The sequence below is a fragment of the Cryptomeria japonica genome, chromosome 6 (genome assembly GCF_030272615.1).
Source record: "Cryptomeria japonica chromosome 6, Sugi_1.0, whole genome shotgun sequence".
Classification (NCBI taxonomy): Eukaryota; Viridiplantae; Streptophyta; class Pinopsida; order Cupressales; family Cupressaceae; genus Cryptomeria; species Cryptomeria japonica.
Window position 1 is genome coordinate 591,540,057 of NC_081410.1, and position 18,368 is coordinate 591,558,424.

The following is an 18,368-nucleotide window of genomic DNA, read 5'->3' on the forward strand; positions in this document are numbered from 1 at the left end:
ATTTCTTTTCTAGTGCCTAACAATGATATTCAAAGAATCTTTATTTCTAATTTACAAAAAGATATTTGAGACAAACTCCTATTTTCTGAGTTTACTTCTTTCCAACAGTTGTGCGCAACTCTTCACAATTATCAATTGACTGTGAGTCAAATGGAACAATCACATCCTATGGCTCCGAGTGATAAGGGTGATAGTAGTCAACAACCATTTGGGAAGTTTAAACTGAACAGAGAGTCCATTAAATTCAATGAAAACATCATCAACAACAATGTGAATGCGGCATCAGGTGTGCTTTCTATTTCTAAGTTTTTCAAGAAAGAAAGAAAGTTTACTCCTTTGAATGAATCATTGCATAGTATTATGAATAAGTTATTGGAACAAAATGTGCTTACTCTTCCTCCTATAAGGCAAATTGATCCTGCAAAGATTAACTCACCTTATTTTGATAACAAATCTTTTTGTCAATTTCATCATCAACCTGGGCATGATACTAAAAAATGTTTTGCTTTAAAGGGGAAAATTCAAGATTTGATTGATAATAATACTATCTCTGTTTCTGGAGTGAATGATAAAGGCAACACATCTATAGCTCCTCCTAACCAAAATCTTTAGACTTTTACTGATCCATTACCTTCTCATACCTCTAATGTGATTGATACTACTGATTCCTCTGTCTCACCTGATGATCTCGTGTCTATGACTCTGAATGTGATTAACTTTGTAGAGCAGCAGAAAATCCCTAAAGAACTTTCCATCACCTTTGATTCTAGCGAAACTATCAGGGCACCTGATGGTCCTTTATATATAGTTGCAAAAGTCAAAAATACACCTTGTCGTGGAGTGCTTATTGATCCTTCTTGCATGGTTAATATCATTACTGAAGAATTTCTTTTTACTTTGCAATTGAATCAAGTAATCTATGATGAAACAGATGTGGTTGTGAAATTATTTGATGCATTTTCTTCTCCTGCAATTGGTTCTATTACATTACCTATTGAAGTTCATAACAAATCCCTTGATGTGAACTTTTCTATTATTCCATCTTCTGAACAATTTCGTGTGAAGCTTGGCTATCCTTGGCTATCTTCCATGAAAGCTATTGCTTCTCCTATTCACAAGTGTTTGAAATTTCCCCATAATGGTGAAGTTGTTACTGTCAATCATAGTCTCTTTAAACTAGCTGAAAGAACTTCTAGCGTTCCTATTGATTATTTTTGGCCTAAACAGTTCCAATCTCTTCCTCCATGAAGTGATCATCTTTTCAAATCTTATCAAAAGTGGAAAAAAGATATGATCCTTTCTCTAAGTGAACCTAGAACACCCAAACTTGACATTCCTATCATTCTTGAGAAGGAAGTTCTTCCTTTGAAAGATAAAACTAATGTCTTTCCTCAAGAAGATTCCTCACCCATTCCTATGGATGTGACTATGCCTATATCTAATAAACTTCCCAAAAGTAGACCTATCCCTCCTCGTCATGATGGACTTGGTCTCCTTCCAAAACCAAATATTCCTCCCTTATATGGATCAGTTCCTCCTCCTTCCTCCTATGGAGAGAAGAGACCTTCCTCTTCTCCTATTATTCAACCTAAGAGACCACAACCTAAACACCCAAGTGATAAGGATGAGAACATTCCTCCTCCTCAATCTTCGCAACTTCCTACTAAGACTAGACGAAATCGTTCTGCACGTGAACGCCGGCGAAAGCGTCGTCTTAGAGCTCAAACTTTGCAATCCCCAAAAACACCCTCAACTAGTATTATTCCATTTTCTCCTTAGCCAGAAATTGAGCCAAAATCTCCTAAACATAAGATGCATGATGGTCTTGATCCTGTGCGAGTTAAAGATCCTATTTTTATAAATCTTGATGATGATATAGATGAAAATGTTACTTCTCTTGCTTCTGATAGTGAATATGAACTTGTTGATGTTGATAACCATTTATCTAATGAATTTTCTAAAGCACTTATCCTAGCTCCTAGACAAGAACAACGTGGCTCGGAACATGAACATAGCCCTTGTTTGGATCTTGTGATAGCTCCATCTACTGTGTTGAATGTTCCTCCTCTAGCGTGTTCCCTGCCTTCCCGAAACATTGATCAGCAAGATCGGGGGGTAGATGACATGCTAGACTAGTTCATTAGCATAGCAGATTCTCTCCTCCTCTCTTTTGTTACTTCTTCTATATGTTACTCTCATTCTTCTATTTGTTGTCCTTAGTGTTGTCTACTTGAGGATGATGCAAAACATTGAGATCTCTCGATCTCTCTCATGTTGACTCAAAAGACACATGTGTTCCCTTCTTCTAGGTGACCTTCCTTGATTGGGGAATGAAGAACAATTATGCATACATACATATGATATACATGAATTATCATACAGAATACTGACCCCGAGGAAAGAAAAGTCACCTTGTGCTTTGTGTTTTGTGTCTATTATCCTTGGGCTTATCTCACACTTGGGGGCTAAATCCTTGCGATAACGTGCTCCTCTCCTTTCTCATTTCTTATATGTATCACTACCTTAAAGCAATCACCCCCGGTGAGGCGTGTGCAATCGCTTTAACGTAGGGGGGCATACATCCCATCCATATCTTTTCAAGATACTTGAAAATTTCTTGACAAATTTAGCTTTGTCTTGAAAATTTTTGATATCTTTCTTGCATGACTCATAGTGAGGGAACCTTACTACTGACAGTCATGGTTCTCCCTCATGATCTTCCCTTTTACTTTGTCAATCGAAGTCGTAAGATCCTTAGTCCACTTGGGGCTTGGTGTATCTTGCCTCCTTGACGTGGTGAAAGTTTTTCAATGTTGTTTCCTTGTACTTTACCGGAAGTATGAGCGTACGCTTATACTCCCGCTAAAGTGGGGGCTAAATGTAGCGTCCTAAAATTGTGACACTTGCAATTTCGACCGCATTTGGGTCTATACGATGGCGACGCAACACTGAACCTGAATGGAGACCCCGAAATTTGTTCACAACATCAAAAACTGCATTTTTCCAACACCCTGGCCTGATCCTCCTTGCACCCTGCTATCCCGGGAGGTGGGACCAGAGCGCCCAGCGCCCTGGTCCTTCAGGACTAGGGCGCCCAGTGCCCTGGTCCCCCAGGACCATGGCGCCCAACGCCCTAGTCCCTGGCCCTATTTTGGGCCCGGTCTCCTGTGGGACTTCGGGCCTTTTTGTTTGCAATTTGGAACATTTCCTGGTTGGCCTAAGGTCGGGAAAATCAGTCTATCAACCCTAATTGGCAAGTATATAAACTACATTTCCTCTCCCATTTTGGGGAGGAGGGACATATGTGTACAAGACGTGGAAACGATACTCAAACATTCAAACATTCAAGCATTCAAGCATTCAAACATTCCTTCAAGCAATTGATCATTCTAAGTCTCCATTCAAGGCTAAGTGTTGCATTCAAGACAAGGATTCAACCATTGAAGAGGAGATCACATGCTACAACATACAACATACAACAAACAACAACATCTATACCTTCGCATATAAGGATACAAACATCCTTACAACAAGGTACTAGTACTTGTTTTACATTACAGTCATTTACATTTACAACATTTCTCATTTCTTGGTTAATTCCAAAACCGGGTTTGACCTAAGGGCAAACCCCTAATCCCTAACCCCCCAATCATCTTCGCTTTTCTATGTGTAGGTTGCAGGTACGCGGCTGAAATTGAAGATCTGGAATCCTTGTGCAGAGACGAACAGATCCTCCTTCGTTTCGCGGATTTTTCGGAGGACCGTGTGCACGCCGGGTGCCATCGTCCCGTCAACTTTTGCTCAAATTTGCAGGACAGAGCCATCTCGACATTTTACTGCTAATTCCAGGTCTGCAGCTTCATATCATATCCCTATCTTAGTTTATAAGCGAATCTTTCTCACTATCTTAATCATTCTATCTACATTCTTTACAAAAGAGGGTATCCTTGCTATCACAACCCTTGAAACTCATATAGAATCCAATCTTGCATTGCGTGGGATTGGATCTTGTGGGTTTCAACCCCTCTTTTGAATGTAAAGTCTCTCCTAAGTGAAAACCATCAACCCTAGTGACTCTCCCTTCTCTCTCCTTGGAGTTGGGGAGGGGAGAACAACTAGGGTTCGATTTTTCCGCTTTACAGCAGCCTTCAAGGGATTCAAAGTGTATCAGATGGATGTGAAATCTGCATCCCTGAATGGAATACTTGAAGAGGACGTGTATATAGAGCAACCAGATGGGTTTTCCCTATCAGAAGACAGTGATATGGTGTGTAGGCTACATAGAGCCTTGTATGGATTGAACCAAGCACCTAGAGCATGGTATGAACATTTACACTCCCATCTTGTGAAGATTGGATTTGAAAGAACAAGTGAAGATAACAATATCTATCTGAAGTTAGAAGGAGATCACATTCTGATCTGTGAAGTGTTTGTTGATGACATAATTTTTGGTGGAGATGACAAGATGAGCCATGTATTCGCAGATGAGATGAAGAAGGAATTTGAGATGTCACTAATTGGAGAGATTAAATTCTTCATTGGACTACAAATTCATCAAATGAAAGATTGTATCTTTATCACTTAGTCCAAGTATGTCAAAGAGGTGTTGAAGACCTTTGGCATGGAAGACAACAAACCGGTTGGTACACCAATGATGACCATTTGTAAATTGTCAAAAGAAGATGAATCAGCATTGGTGAATGAGAAGGAATACCAGTCAATGATTGGTAAGCTGCACTATGTAGTACACAACAGACCAGACATTGCACATGTAGTGGGAATTGCTGCACATTTCTAGAAAAGTCCAAGAGAATCTCACTTGGTAGCAGTCAAGCGAATTCTTAGATATCTAAAGGGAACTATAGATTATGGATTGTGGTATCCATATAGTAATGATTTCAATCTCAAAGTATTTATAGATGCTGATTGGGCTGGTAATGTGGATGACTGGAAGAGAACAATCGATGGTGCATTCTTTCTTGGTGGTAGCCTAGTCTCATGGATGAGTAAGAAGCAGCGTTGTATCTCTCAATCTACAGCATAAGTAGAATATGTAGCAGCATTTATGAACTGCCCTCAGACAATTTGGATGAAGCATGTATTGAGTGGTTTCAAAGTCCCTGTATCTGAACTGGTCAGTATGTTTTTCGACAACACAAGTGCAATTAATATTTCCAAGAATTCGGTATTGATGCTAGAACCAACAACTTCGAGCTCAAGTATCATTTCTTGAGGGAGAAAGTTCAGAACAAAGAGGTTGTATTGGAACATGTTTCCAGTAAGGAGCAGTTAGCAGATATATTCACCAAGCCTCTACCAAAGGCTACATTTTACCTATTTAAGAGGTGAATTAGGGGTTCTGCCCCTTCAAGAGGTGAACTAAAGGTATGTGCTCCACATCAGTCAGGTATTGCATTGTCAAATATTTTTAGGATTGGTGTGTTGAAGGATGCTACTCCCCAGGGGGAGTAGCATAGTAGATCAAGAATATTTGTGCCTTCACTTTGCCATTGTTGTCAAAGGGGGAGAAGATGTGAAGCAGAGAAGATATCTACAGTATTGAAGACATGTTATATGGAAGAAGACGTAGACATATCTTTGTGTATTGCCATCAATGCCAAAGGGGGAGATTGTTGGCATATGTGCAGAGTTTGATGACATGATATGATTGTATGTTGCCATTGATGTCAATATGTTGAAGTATGAACCAGTATAATGAAGTAAGCAAATTGGAAAGAGAACTAGTATGATGGTATGAAGTGAATTGGTATGATGATGTGAACTGGTATATGTGAAAAGGTGAACTGGTATGTTGGAATGTGAACTGGTATATGCAAAATTTGTATCGGGGTTTCATTTGATATGACTACCGGTTGGTAGTCTCAGCTTCATGGTTTCCAGATGATGCATTTCAAGTCTGTGTGATTCGACCGACGACATCTTGTGATGAGTTAGCATTGAAATGAAGATCAGATTGTGTTGCCACGTTAGCCTTGTGCACGTGAAGGATTTCCTTGAGGATCTTGCATGAAGAAGATTGATTCTATCTACCTTAGGAATGTGAAAAGTCTTAGTAAACGGTGGAGAGCGCGTGATGGGTTATCAGCTTCTAGAAGCGGCAAAAAATGAACGATGCAGAATGTCTTGAGATTTGTTCAAGATTGGTTTATCCTATGTAATGTGTTTAAACGGTCAGGATTTGACTGACTGTATTGTTAACCTAGATGCTTAGGGTTTTAGGTTTTTTCCACCAACCTAATTGTTGTCTATAAGGTCGATGATGATTATCATTTGAAGTTGTTGGAAAATGTATGTGTGTGAAGTGATTCTTTCCAGACCGGTGCAATGAGTAGAGATATACAGAGTGTGATTGCAGATGTAAAGGAACTAAAGTAGATTTGCCTTAGCATTAAGTGTTGTTATCAAATCAGTGTATTACCTATTGACTTCTAACCATTTCAGCAGTTGGAAAATCTCTTTACTAGGTAGCTTTAACATGGTGAGTCAAAATCATTGATTTCTTTAAATCCTCTGACAAGGTAACCTTTAACAGGGTTTTAACCTCTAATTGGGTATTTTGCCATCCCTTAACCGAGTGATCCCTAGCAGGATCGGTTCCTAGTAGAACCTATTGTAAAGTCTTTAACCAAACTAGGCTCCTAATAGAGCGGACTTCAGAAGAGTTCAAGAACAACTTGTGGGTATTCATCCCCACCGTTGTTTTTCCTAGTTGGGTTTCCACGTTAAAAATCAGTGTGTTATGTGTGATGCTTTTTCATGTGATGTCTTAATGTTTTCTGTTAAGCGGTAAAGCATGCTGATCCAGTGTTCACTATATTTCTGATGTATTACTTGTTTAAGCATATGGGTGAAGTGGAAATGAGATATTAGGTTTTGTGAAGATCTAGATGTTACCATTTTATGTCTTTCATAGTCTCACTATGTTTTACCGGTAATGCCAATCGGTGATGTTGTTTACCAGTTAGTACAGTCTTTGCAGTTTAAGTTCTTAAAGAAGTTTTTGTCTATACTGATTCACCCCCCCTCTTAGTATTTGTTGAATATTTACTGTTCATCATTATTCATCAGGATAGTTAAATTTGCAATAGAGTCTCCTCAAAAAGTATCACGGGACCTCATTGTTACTACATGAAGGATAGTTAAAAACCATCCACCACCTATCCCAAAAATTATCCCTTATGCCTTGGTGATAGCATGAATGGATAGGTAACCTCCTTGAATAACCTTGTAGAGGTAGATTGGTTCTTGGGTCAATAAACAATGCATACAAATCAGATTTCAATTTTTTTTTGTTCACTAGTGATCGTCAACAGAAAATAAAATGTGAAGACTGTGGGTCATTGGAATCCACAAAATGGCCCACATGGCTCTTTTTTATTTACAAAATTGGATATCAGATAAAATTAGATATCGAATTATATCAGATATTCGACAAAATTGGATATCCAATTTTAATGTATAAATCTGTGGTCCCAAAAGTTTTAAATCTGATATCCGATTTTATTACTCATATTTTAGAGAGAGAGAGAGAGAGAGAGAGGGAGGGGGAAGGGAGAGAGAGAGAGAGAGGGGGGAAGGGAGAGAGAGAGAGAGATTAGGGAAGAGGAGAGAGAGAGAGTAGTGGAGAGGGAGAGGGAGAGAGAGAGGTTATGAGACACCATATGACACATAACGACACAATTTGGTGTCTTAAGGGGTCATATGGTGTCCTAAGGGGTCGTAGGACACAATACAACCCCTTAGGACACCATATGACCCCTTAAGACACCAAATTATGTTGTTAGGGGTCATATGGTGTCCCAAGGGTTTGTAGGACACAATATGACCTCTTAGGACACCATAGGACCCATAATGACCCAATATGGTTTCATAAGGGGTCTTATATTGTCCTTAGGGGTCATATTGTGTCCCATGACCTATTAGGACACAATATGACCCATAACAATACAATTTGGTGTCTTAAGGGGTCATATGGTGTCCTAAGGGGTCGTAGGATACAATATGACCCCTATGGACACCATAGGACCCATAACAACCCAATATGGTGTCATAAGAAGTTGTATGTTGTCCTTAGGGGTCATATGGTATCCTATAACCCCTTAGGACACCATATGACCCATAACAACACAATTTGGTGTCTTAAAGTGTCATATGGTATCCTAAGGGGTTGTAGGACACAATATGACCCCTTAGGACACCATATGACCCCTAACGATACCATATGGTTTCATAAGGGGTCGTATGTTGTTCTTAGGGGTCATATGGTGTCCATGACCCCTTAGGACACCATATGACCCATAATGACACAATTTGGTGTCTTAAGGGGTCATATGGTGTCCTAAGGGGTTGTAGGATACAATATGACCCCTTAGGACACCATATGACCCCTTAAGACACCAAATTGTGTCGTTAGGGGTCATATAGTATCCTAAGGGGTCGTACAACATAATATGACCCCTTAGGACACCATAGGACCCATAATGACCTAATATGGTGTCATAAGGGGTCGTATGTTGTTCTTGGGGGTCATATTGTGTCTTCAGACCCCTTAGGACACCATATGACCCCTAACAACACAATTTGGTGTCTTCAGGGGACATATGGTGTCCTAAAGGGTCGTAGGACACAATATGACCCCTATGGACACCATAAGACCCATAATGACCCAATTTGGTGTCATAAGATGTTGTATGTTGTACTTAGGGGTCATATTGTGTCTTATGATCCCTTAGGACACCATATGACCCCTAACGACATAATTTGGTGTCTTAAGGGGTCATATGGTGTCCTAAGGGGTCGTAGGACACAATATGACCCCTATGGACACCATAGGACCCATAAAGACCCAATATTTTGTCATAAGAGGTTGCATGTTGTCCTTAGGGGTCATATGGTGTCTCGTGACCCCTTAGGACATAATATGACCCATAACGACACAATTTAGTGTCTTAAGGGATCATATGGTGTCCTAACGTGTTGAAGGACACTATATGACCCCTTATGATACAATAGGACCCATAACGACCCAATATGGTGTCATAAGGGGTTATATGTTGTCCTTAGGGGTCATATGGTGTCCCGTGATCCCTTAGGACACAATATGACCCCTTAGGACACCATAGAATCCATAATGAACCAATATGGTGTCTTAAGGGGTCATATGGTGTCCTAAGGGGTCGTAGGACACAATATGACCCCTGAGGACACCATATGACCCCTAACAACACCATATGGTGTCATAAGGGGTCATATGACCCATAACGATATCATATAGAGTCGTAAAGGGTCATATTGTGTCTTAAGGGGTCATATGTTGTCTTAAAGGGGTCATATGACACAATATGACCCCTTAGAGTAAAATACGACCCATAATGACACATTTTGGTGTCTTAAGTGGTTATATGGTGTCCTAATAGGTTGTAGGACACAATATGACCCCTTAGGACACTATAGGACCCATAATCTCTCTCTCCCTCTCCCCTAATCTCTCTATCTCTCTTCGTTCCCCCCCCCCTCTCTCTCTCTCTCTCTTCCCCCTACCCCCTCCCTCCCTCGCCCTCTCTCCCTAATATCATATACAAATTTATTTATAAATTAATATATTTAAATATTATATATTAATATATTAACAAACAATAGATTAACTATGTGCATATTTAGTTAGTGAATTTACTTATTAAAGTCGGATATCCAATTTTTGTTTTACAATTTTTAAATTTCAAATTTTGGCTCAAGAATGCTTTGGGATTCAGCTTGGAAGTGACAAGCCTTGAAAGTGAACTAAAAAAATGTGTTTTTCAGTATTCCTTTATTTTCCAAACTTTACACTAGTGGCTGGCGACTTTTTTGGTATCCAAAATTGATAAAATGAAAAGGGTTTTTTTAAGGATGTTATCAACTTTCCAACAATATAAGGCTTGTCTTATTTCGAATTTAATAAATAATTATTATTTATTTTCTAATTGAATTCTGACAATAGTCCTGATTGATAGACTGATTGAAAATCACTCATAACTTTCAAACAATATAACATTTTTTGAATCTGAAACATGCATCACATCCTATGCTTTGTCTACTATAGATAAATTTTTTTAAAAAAAATTTCATAAGGTTTTGACCAAGTTAAGGTGGTCATATGTAGGAGTTTCTGAATTTCTGGAAAGTTGTAGTAAAATATTCATAAATAATTATTTACTTTATAAAAAATTATTAAAAAATATGTGTCACATGCGGACATGAGTCTAATACTTATATTATAAATATTAATAAAAAAATATTATGATTTGGTTGTGATTAGGGTGGTTAGACATATGTCTACTTCTTATCTTTTTCCTGAAATTTTAGTACCACTGCATTGAAATTGAAATTTTTGTCAAATAGGATATTTTTTTTCAAGAAACCACTCGTAGCTTAGAAAATAAATTCAATTTTCTATAGATTCTCTTCTTACATATTTTAAAAATAATGTTCAAAACTTATTCAAATTTTCATATCAAGTTGCATAACTCTGATTTTTTGAAATTTCATTGCCACTTAAGGGCTTGTTTTGGTACACCATGATCCTGCACATACCCTAACTTTTCCTTTCTTGCTTTCTGGTTAAAATCATACTGCAAAACCTAGGAGTAGATTTAGGAGGGAGGTGTAGCTCTAAAATTTAGAGGAAGATTGCCACCATTATTGGCAATCTCTCCAACTATTAGTTACTTATTTGTCTTTCATGCTAGGCACATTGAGTCATTCTATTACTTTCTAAGAAAGGCAAATATGTTAACCAACACCTTTTGAGACTGATATGACCCCCTCAAGCTCTATGGATCCTCCTTCACTTCTTGATACTAGTGTGCTCCTATTTGGACCAATGGGCTCTTCTCTGCTTGTTGTTCCTAATTTTCTCTAGCCTTCAGTAATGGATTTGTCACTTGGTCAACATCCTCCTCCTAGTGCTATCAGTCCCACGAAGCGGATTCCTCCCTCTTGTGTTGGTTCTCCAAATGATAGTGTTGTTTGAACTATTGTCTGTCGACAGAGGAAAGATCATTCTTCTTCCCAAACTCTTCCTCAAATTATGGGTGAAACTTCTACCAACCCTTTATGTGGGTTACTAGCTACTCTACTAGTTTTCTGTAAATAAGCTTTTGGACTTTTTAGTCTAAGGTCTCTTCTTGATCAGTTGTTTGTGGCCTCTCTAGATTGTCTTTGTAAAGGGTTAGTGCCCTTGTTTTACTACTTTATCAATCACAAACAAGGCTGGTCTTACATTCCATACATGAAATAATTTATCTTACTTAAATTGAGTGATTTGTCCATAAAGTTAAACTAATTCAAAATGCGACATGACATCACATGTACTAGTGATCCAAAATTTGGATGTGGGATGGAGTCTCGAAACTCCCTCCAATTGGAGTAAATTATTTCAAAATATTTGGAAAGTGGTTGTGAAGGCCAAACTAGTTCATTTTGGCTAGTTTAAGTTGAAGTGGGGCTTACCTATGTGCAAGATATGGCCTTTGATACATGGATTTTTTAAACCATTAAGAGAAGAGTCTTTACCTAGTATAGTTTGTTGTTGTGACATGGGGCTTGTTTCCTAGCTAAATGTTCTTCATTTTGGCATGATTTACGATTAGAGATTTTATTTTTCATTTGGAAAAATATGAATTCAATTATTTTTAACTAGAGTTTTGTTGATATCAATTTTTCTACTCAACAAAAATTTGATTACTTTGAATGTGTTAATCTAGATTCAAAATTAGGTCACTAAAATGGCCTTGGAGGTGGTAATTTTATAATCATTTTAATGGATGATGCATCTGAAACCAAAATCCTCGGGGTTGCCTATATTAGCCCCATTAAAATTTAATTTGTACCTTTCATCAATCTGAGCCCAGCAATGAGCCTCTTCTCAACAAATCTCAGCCCATCTTCTTTATGAATGGAAAAGTCCTTGATGTGACACAAATTCAAACATGTCAAACCACCCACAAATGAAGTCACATATTCTTCCACATACAAACCAAGCCTACCTTCAACTTTGCTAAACCAATCCTTATTTTCAAAAGCATTCTCAATGACCAATTCTCCATTCCATGAGTCTCTTCAAAACTTTTCCTTCCTACCACTTACATTTTTCCAAGTCAAATGAACTGTGATAATAAGTTGACTTTCCCACAAGAATTTCCAAATCTCTAAGCCTCCTTTGGTATTTTCTACCATTAGAATTCTCTTCGATTCCTTCGAATCAAGGTATTTCTTTCTAATTATTCTGTGGAAAATCTTGTTGGGGTTTCTATACCTTTTTCAAGTCAACTTGGCACCCAAAGCAAGGTTCTGTAAGTTAATCTTTCTAAGTGCATTCTCCCCATATGCCTTAGTCAAACACAGTGTATCCCATTTGATTATTGGGATTCTTTTCTCTTTCTTAGCACCATCCCACAAAAACTTCTTTAGGTAGCCATATAATGTGGATATGACCTTGCTTGTGAGCTTGCAGCATGAAATTATATATATCAAGACTTCGAACAAAATAAATTTGATCATTAGTATTTTGTCAGCCTGTGAGAGCCATAGCATGGCATTTTTTTATTATTTCCTCCCAATAATTTGTTCTATTTTGGCCTAGAAACAATGGTTCTATTTTGGCCTCATGACTCTTTGGATGGATATGGCCAAAGTTATAATGAGGTACATAACTCTAGATGACCATTTTGCCAGAATGTTTTCTTATAATTTCACCATTTTCAATAATTTTAGGCATGATAGAAAGATCTCATTGCCCTTTTATTTACATTCCTCTTTAGAGCATAGCCTGGAAAATCATGTCAAGAATAGTGAGAACCTCATTCTCCGTGAGGGTTTAATTATTTTTATTATAGAATATGATAAATCTCATGAGATCAAGCCCTCCCCTTTTGTGAACAACCGTAAACCCTTAGATATCCATGAAGTGCATGTTGTCTCGGACACTAAGATTGATGAGAAGGGTATGGGAGATATGACCATGGACTGGTGTGACCTCCATGTGTAGGATGACCTTGACTATTGGCCCTCTAAGGAAGAGGGACCCCCATAGAAAGATACTCTCGACACCAACAATAGAAGGAAAAACAAACACCATAGACTTGTTGCAAATACGTTTAAGATCCCCACATCTAAACCCTAAGAGTTGGGTCTGCCAAGCTCCAAAATGCTAAAAGTGGGGAAAATATGGGAATCTAAGGGTAAAGGGGAAAATTAAATCAAACTAGACATTCCCCTTTATGTGGGCCAAGTGGACCCAAGGGAGGATAAAAAGGATATGGATTTTGATCTACTCCTAGCAAACTCCACCAACTACCCAGACAAATGTTTCCATTGGGTCATCAATGAATTTATCTTCATTAAACATGGAATTAAAGACATAATCAACATTTTCATAGAGAATCCCATGTTGGACAAGACTGATAAGCTCCTGAGATTGACTAAAAAACTTACTGAGGATGTGAAAGTTATAAAAACCGAACATGAGTCGAGAATTGCTCATCTAGAGAAGAACGTGGAAGAGCTAAAGGGAAATCTAAGGGGATTGGTGGAAATAAGAAAAGAAGCCATGAATAGTAGTGAAGACGGTCTTAAAAAGGTTAATGAGAAATATGTTGTTATGGAAGCTCAACCAATTAGTATTATTCCGCCTTCAGCTACCAGGTCGAATAAGAAGAATCTGGAGACAAGTTCTCAAGGGGTGGGCACACAAGTTGTTATTGTGAGGATCTAGTTATTACTGAGAAGGGGGGGGGGGGCGTGAATCAGTAATAACAATAAAATGAAATCTTTTAGCAATCTGAAAATACTTCTCAAAAAATGGTTCATAACCAGTACTGGTAACTACTCAATCAATCACTTAAAGTAGATTTACCAAACTACTCATTCATGTGTTCATCAACATGTAAGCAATGTGATGATATCAAATCCACACATAAACAAATAAACCACCATATGAAAATTGAAATTTTTCATGTGGAAACCAAAATGGGCAAAACCACGGTGGGAATTGGTACCCACAAAATTTGCACTTTTTCAGAATGTGCCCTGTTAAAGGCCTAGCCTGATTAGGAGGTTTACAATAATGCTCAGTTAAGAGAAGGCCCTGTTAGGAGTCACATCATGAAGGGATTTTAACCTCAGCCCTATTAGGAGCTCTACCCTGTTAGGAGTAACCTTTCTAAAGGATTTAAACTCAAGTTAATGAGCCACCTGGTGAAGGGATTTACAATATCAAGCCTGTTAGGACCTACTGGCTATGGGATTTTAATATTGCTGTAATTGTTAGGGAACAATAGGTAAATGGAAAGATCACAACACTCACTACTTTCTAGTACAGATCCATTTTAGCTCCAATCTTCTTCACACATGCATCCATCTGAATCTAGTTCGACACACTCTCCTTCTCTGATCACCGACATAAAATCTCTTCTCAAACTCGACCTAAATACACTTTTCAACTAGGTCAGTTACAAAACCCTAACTTACAATGAATTCAAATCATAGATCATATCAGATCATTACAAATCATTACAGTTCATCATACGGATCATTATAACAAATTTCAAGATAGTTACAACCATGGAATGATCATAACACATCACTGCACATTGATCTGATAAGTTGTCAAACCCATATCACATTTTGCTAAGCACTTCACTGTTTCCTAGGAAATTTGCTCCTTGATTGCACTCAAACAACATCTTATCCATTCACATGGATTCTGACATGTCACCACTAAGTTAAGATCATAAAAAGATCCACCACCAAACCATAAAAAATCACCAATTAAAGATCTTGACACCGGTTCTCAAACTCTACACTGAATATACAATAGTCAATTACAAACATGATGTAGTTCCAGTCATAGACTTATTATAATTTTATAATAATGTATTCCAAATTGCAACACCTAACTCAACACAGATCTCTACTACAACCATCTCCTTCTCTGTTCTTGCTTACCGGTTCACTATCAACATAGTAATCATTCCATTACCGGTTAGGCTTAGATGACTTAGATAACTTAGATGATACACCAAACATAAACAAACATAGTTGCCATCAATGACACTCAAGTAACTGATCATAAAGCATCATATCATAATTATATCATCACCAATAGTCCATCAATATACCATCACCAACAGTCCATCAATATATCATCACCATCCTTTACCGATACATCATCATCTCCATCAGTTATACCAACATGCCAACATTCTCCCCCTTTGGCATTGATGACAACACTAAAAGAATGAAACACCAAAACAATCAATTGATGACAAATACAAGGAACTCAACATGACATGTTGTACTGATCTGTGCTTCACTTGATCTTCTCCTCCTTTGCATTACTTCTCCTTGCCATTGTTCTTCTCCCCCTTTGACATAAGAAACTAATCCTTCACCCAGTGTGGAGAATCCCGCATTGGTGAATTGAGCCTTTCAATAGGGCTAGGGGGAGCATAGCGGTAAATCTACTTATGGACCCCTTGAAAGATGAGTGGTAAGAAAGCTTGCATTTTTGAATCATTTTGTGAGAAATCTTTATATCTTTGTCAATCAATTTTTTGAAAGTCTATCAACTAGTTTTACACTTGTTCATATTGGATATACCGTTAAGCAGTGTATTAGGGTTTGTAACCCTAGTGGTCAAGTAATTAATGCAGTAGGTAAAAAGGATAATAGCAAGTTTTACTATGTTATTTTTACCCTAAATGCATTCGAAAGAGAATTACTGAGCACTTACAAAGAGGAAAGAGATTTGCTACCTGGTTGTGGATGAATTTATGCTATGAATTGCATGATTGAAGCTGATTCGAAGATTAATGAAGGTGGAACTGGTGTGCATTTGAGTAATCAATGAGTAAACCGAGTCAGCGTATGGGAATTAAGGTATTTCTTTGTAAACCCCTTTTCGAATCAAGTTTATTTGAATGGCTTCATCATATAAGAAAGTAGAGAGGTTAATGATCACATCAGAACCTATGGAGGTTGTGGAATCAGAACAAATAGTGTCATATAATTCTTTATCTCAAGTTCCCGGTGGTGTTATCGTAAAAGGTGATTTGTCTAGCTATATTGATTGCAAAATCGAAGATTTAGGATCATTGTCAATATACTCTCAATTGAAATCCCTTTGTGATAAGAGTGGAAAGATCCAACCTGAGTATCTTAGGGTTTATGAGAAGGGTTTTCATAATGCAACTTATTTTCTTGAGGATTTTGAAGAACACATCATAATCATTCAAAGTTGTGTTCATGGTGAAAACATGTATCTAGAAAGGACACACACTATAACCAAGGAAGCTATCCATGCTGTGACTGGGTTTTTGGTCGACCGATGAAGTTCCCAAGCTGAGGTGAATTTATAAAGAGAGTGTAACCACTTTAACCTTGTCTACCTCTGATGGGCATGCATTTTTTGTTAATAACATTAAGGACCCAACAGTTAAACTGGCTACTATGGTTATAGGTTACAAGATATTCTATTCTAGTAGAATGAACCGTGTGCCATCTACAATAGTGCATACAACCTATAGAATGATTGCTGAGAACGTAGATTATGACCTATGTGAGGCCATAAGGAGTTAATTAATGTTGAATCTACAGTCAAGTAAGAAGGGCAATAGTCAAACGTTCAAATTTGGTCAGTTATTGATTGGTTTATTCTTTTACTTTCAGAATTTCCTATCAGGAATTGGTGATATTGAATGGTCTAAAGACCTAATAGTAACTGCCCAGATCAAGAACAATGTTAAGGCTATTCAGAACACTTTCTTTGCTGCAATGAACAAGTACTTTAATGAATTTCAAAAGAAAATGAGTTTGAGTGTTAGGCTACCTGAAGATGTGGTGAAAAACTTTGCTAAGGACATTATTTTCACAATCACCACTGATTTTTGTCTCATGGAAGCTATCAAACCAAGAGAGGATGAAATGGAAGACATGAGCTATGAAGTCAATTATGACTTATTGACCGGTTATGCTAATAACCTATTGGCATTTCTAGTGGACAAGAAGAAGAAAAGACTAGATATTGTTGAGGAGGAACCTGCAAAAGATGAAACCAATAGTGCTCCACCCAGTAATGTTAAAGGAAAGAAGAAGAAGGTTGGGAAAGCACCTTCAACACCCTTTGTACTTGCTAATACAAGAGTGACATGAAGTGTCCAAGTTAAGAAGGAACCAACACCTAAGGTATACATAAAGAATCAAACTGCACCAAAGAAGAGAGGTCGACAACTAATTCTTCAAGAAGAATATGATGGCACTGACACTGAGGAGGAGCCAAAGAAAGTAAAGGCAACTGCAAGAAGGCCAAACTAGTTGAAGCTACCTTTCATAGTATTCCCATTAAAGCTTTGTCTTACAAACCTATGACTGATTTTGAAAGAATAGTAAAGACATTAGGAAGGAATAGATTTGATAATGTTAAAGAATGTTTTGATTTATTTAATGAAGATCAGAAGGAACAAATTATTCAATAGGTAATCAACCATTTGTGTCATTACAATCGATTACCTTATGATCTTAAAAAGGATATTTTTGATTCTTTATATTCTATTCTTTTAACTAAATGGGAAGAAGTTGTGTAGAAAGAAAAAGAAACTATTGACAATTTGTTTATTCAATAGTTTCCTAATTTGTCTAAAGATGAATTAATTTCATTGCTTGATAACAACAAAACACAAATTCCTTTTAATTCAATTAGATTAAGGTTAATAAGTGGAAATATGCAATCTGTTGAAGTTGAGACTCATCAGATAGCAAGGGACATTCATACAATGTATAAACAGATTGAGTCCCAATAGGCTAATGAACAAGATACTATGGAAATATTGGAAATGGATGAGGAAGAAATAACGCAAGATGATATTGTCTATCCTATCAAAAAGAAGGATGACACTACTTCTCAATTGGTAATTTTTGTTGATGATGTACAGGATACCATTGATCTATCTAGGAATATTATTGAGCCAGATAAGAAGCCACCGATTATTATTGTTTCACAGGTTAATGTACTAGATATGCCGGAAACTCAACTAAGTGTGGATATTCCACCCCCACCAGTAAAAGATCAATCAATGAAAATACAACAACCACTAGTTTCATAGGCTACTCAGGAGATACCTACAGAAAAAGTTGAAGAGAAGTCCTTTGAACAGGAAAAGGAGAAAGATCAAGAGAAAACTGTTGAACCAGAAAAGGCATTAGTCAAGCAGCAGAATGATGATGATGATGACTCATTAGGTATCAAAGGGCCTTTAGATATTGGAAATATGAGTGCATCATATTTATTGGAGATCACAACTATGATGTAA

General features: G+C 37.5%; 1 protein-coding gene across 1 annotated transcript; it reads left to right on the forward strand.

Annotated features, from left to right (window-relative positions):
* The first annotated feature begins 13,447 nt into the window (after window positions 1-13,447).
* On the forward strand, window positions 13,448-18,368 carry LOC131876720 (uncharacterized). Its single transcript, XM_059222186.1, has 3 exons — window positions 13,448-13,762; window positions 17,991-18,059; window positions 18,162-18,368. The coding sequence occupies exons 1-3, from the start codon at window positions 13,448-13,450 to the stop codon at window positions 18,366-18,368; spliced, it is 591 nt and encodes a 196-aa protein (XP_059078169.1).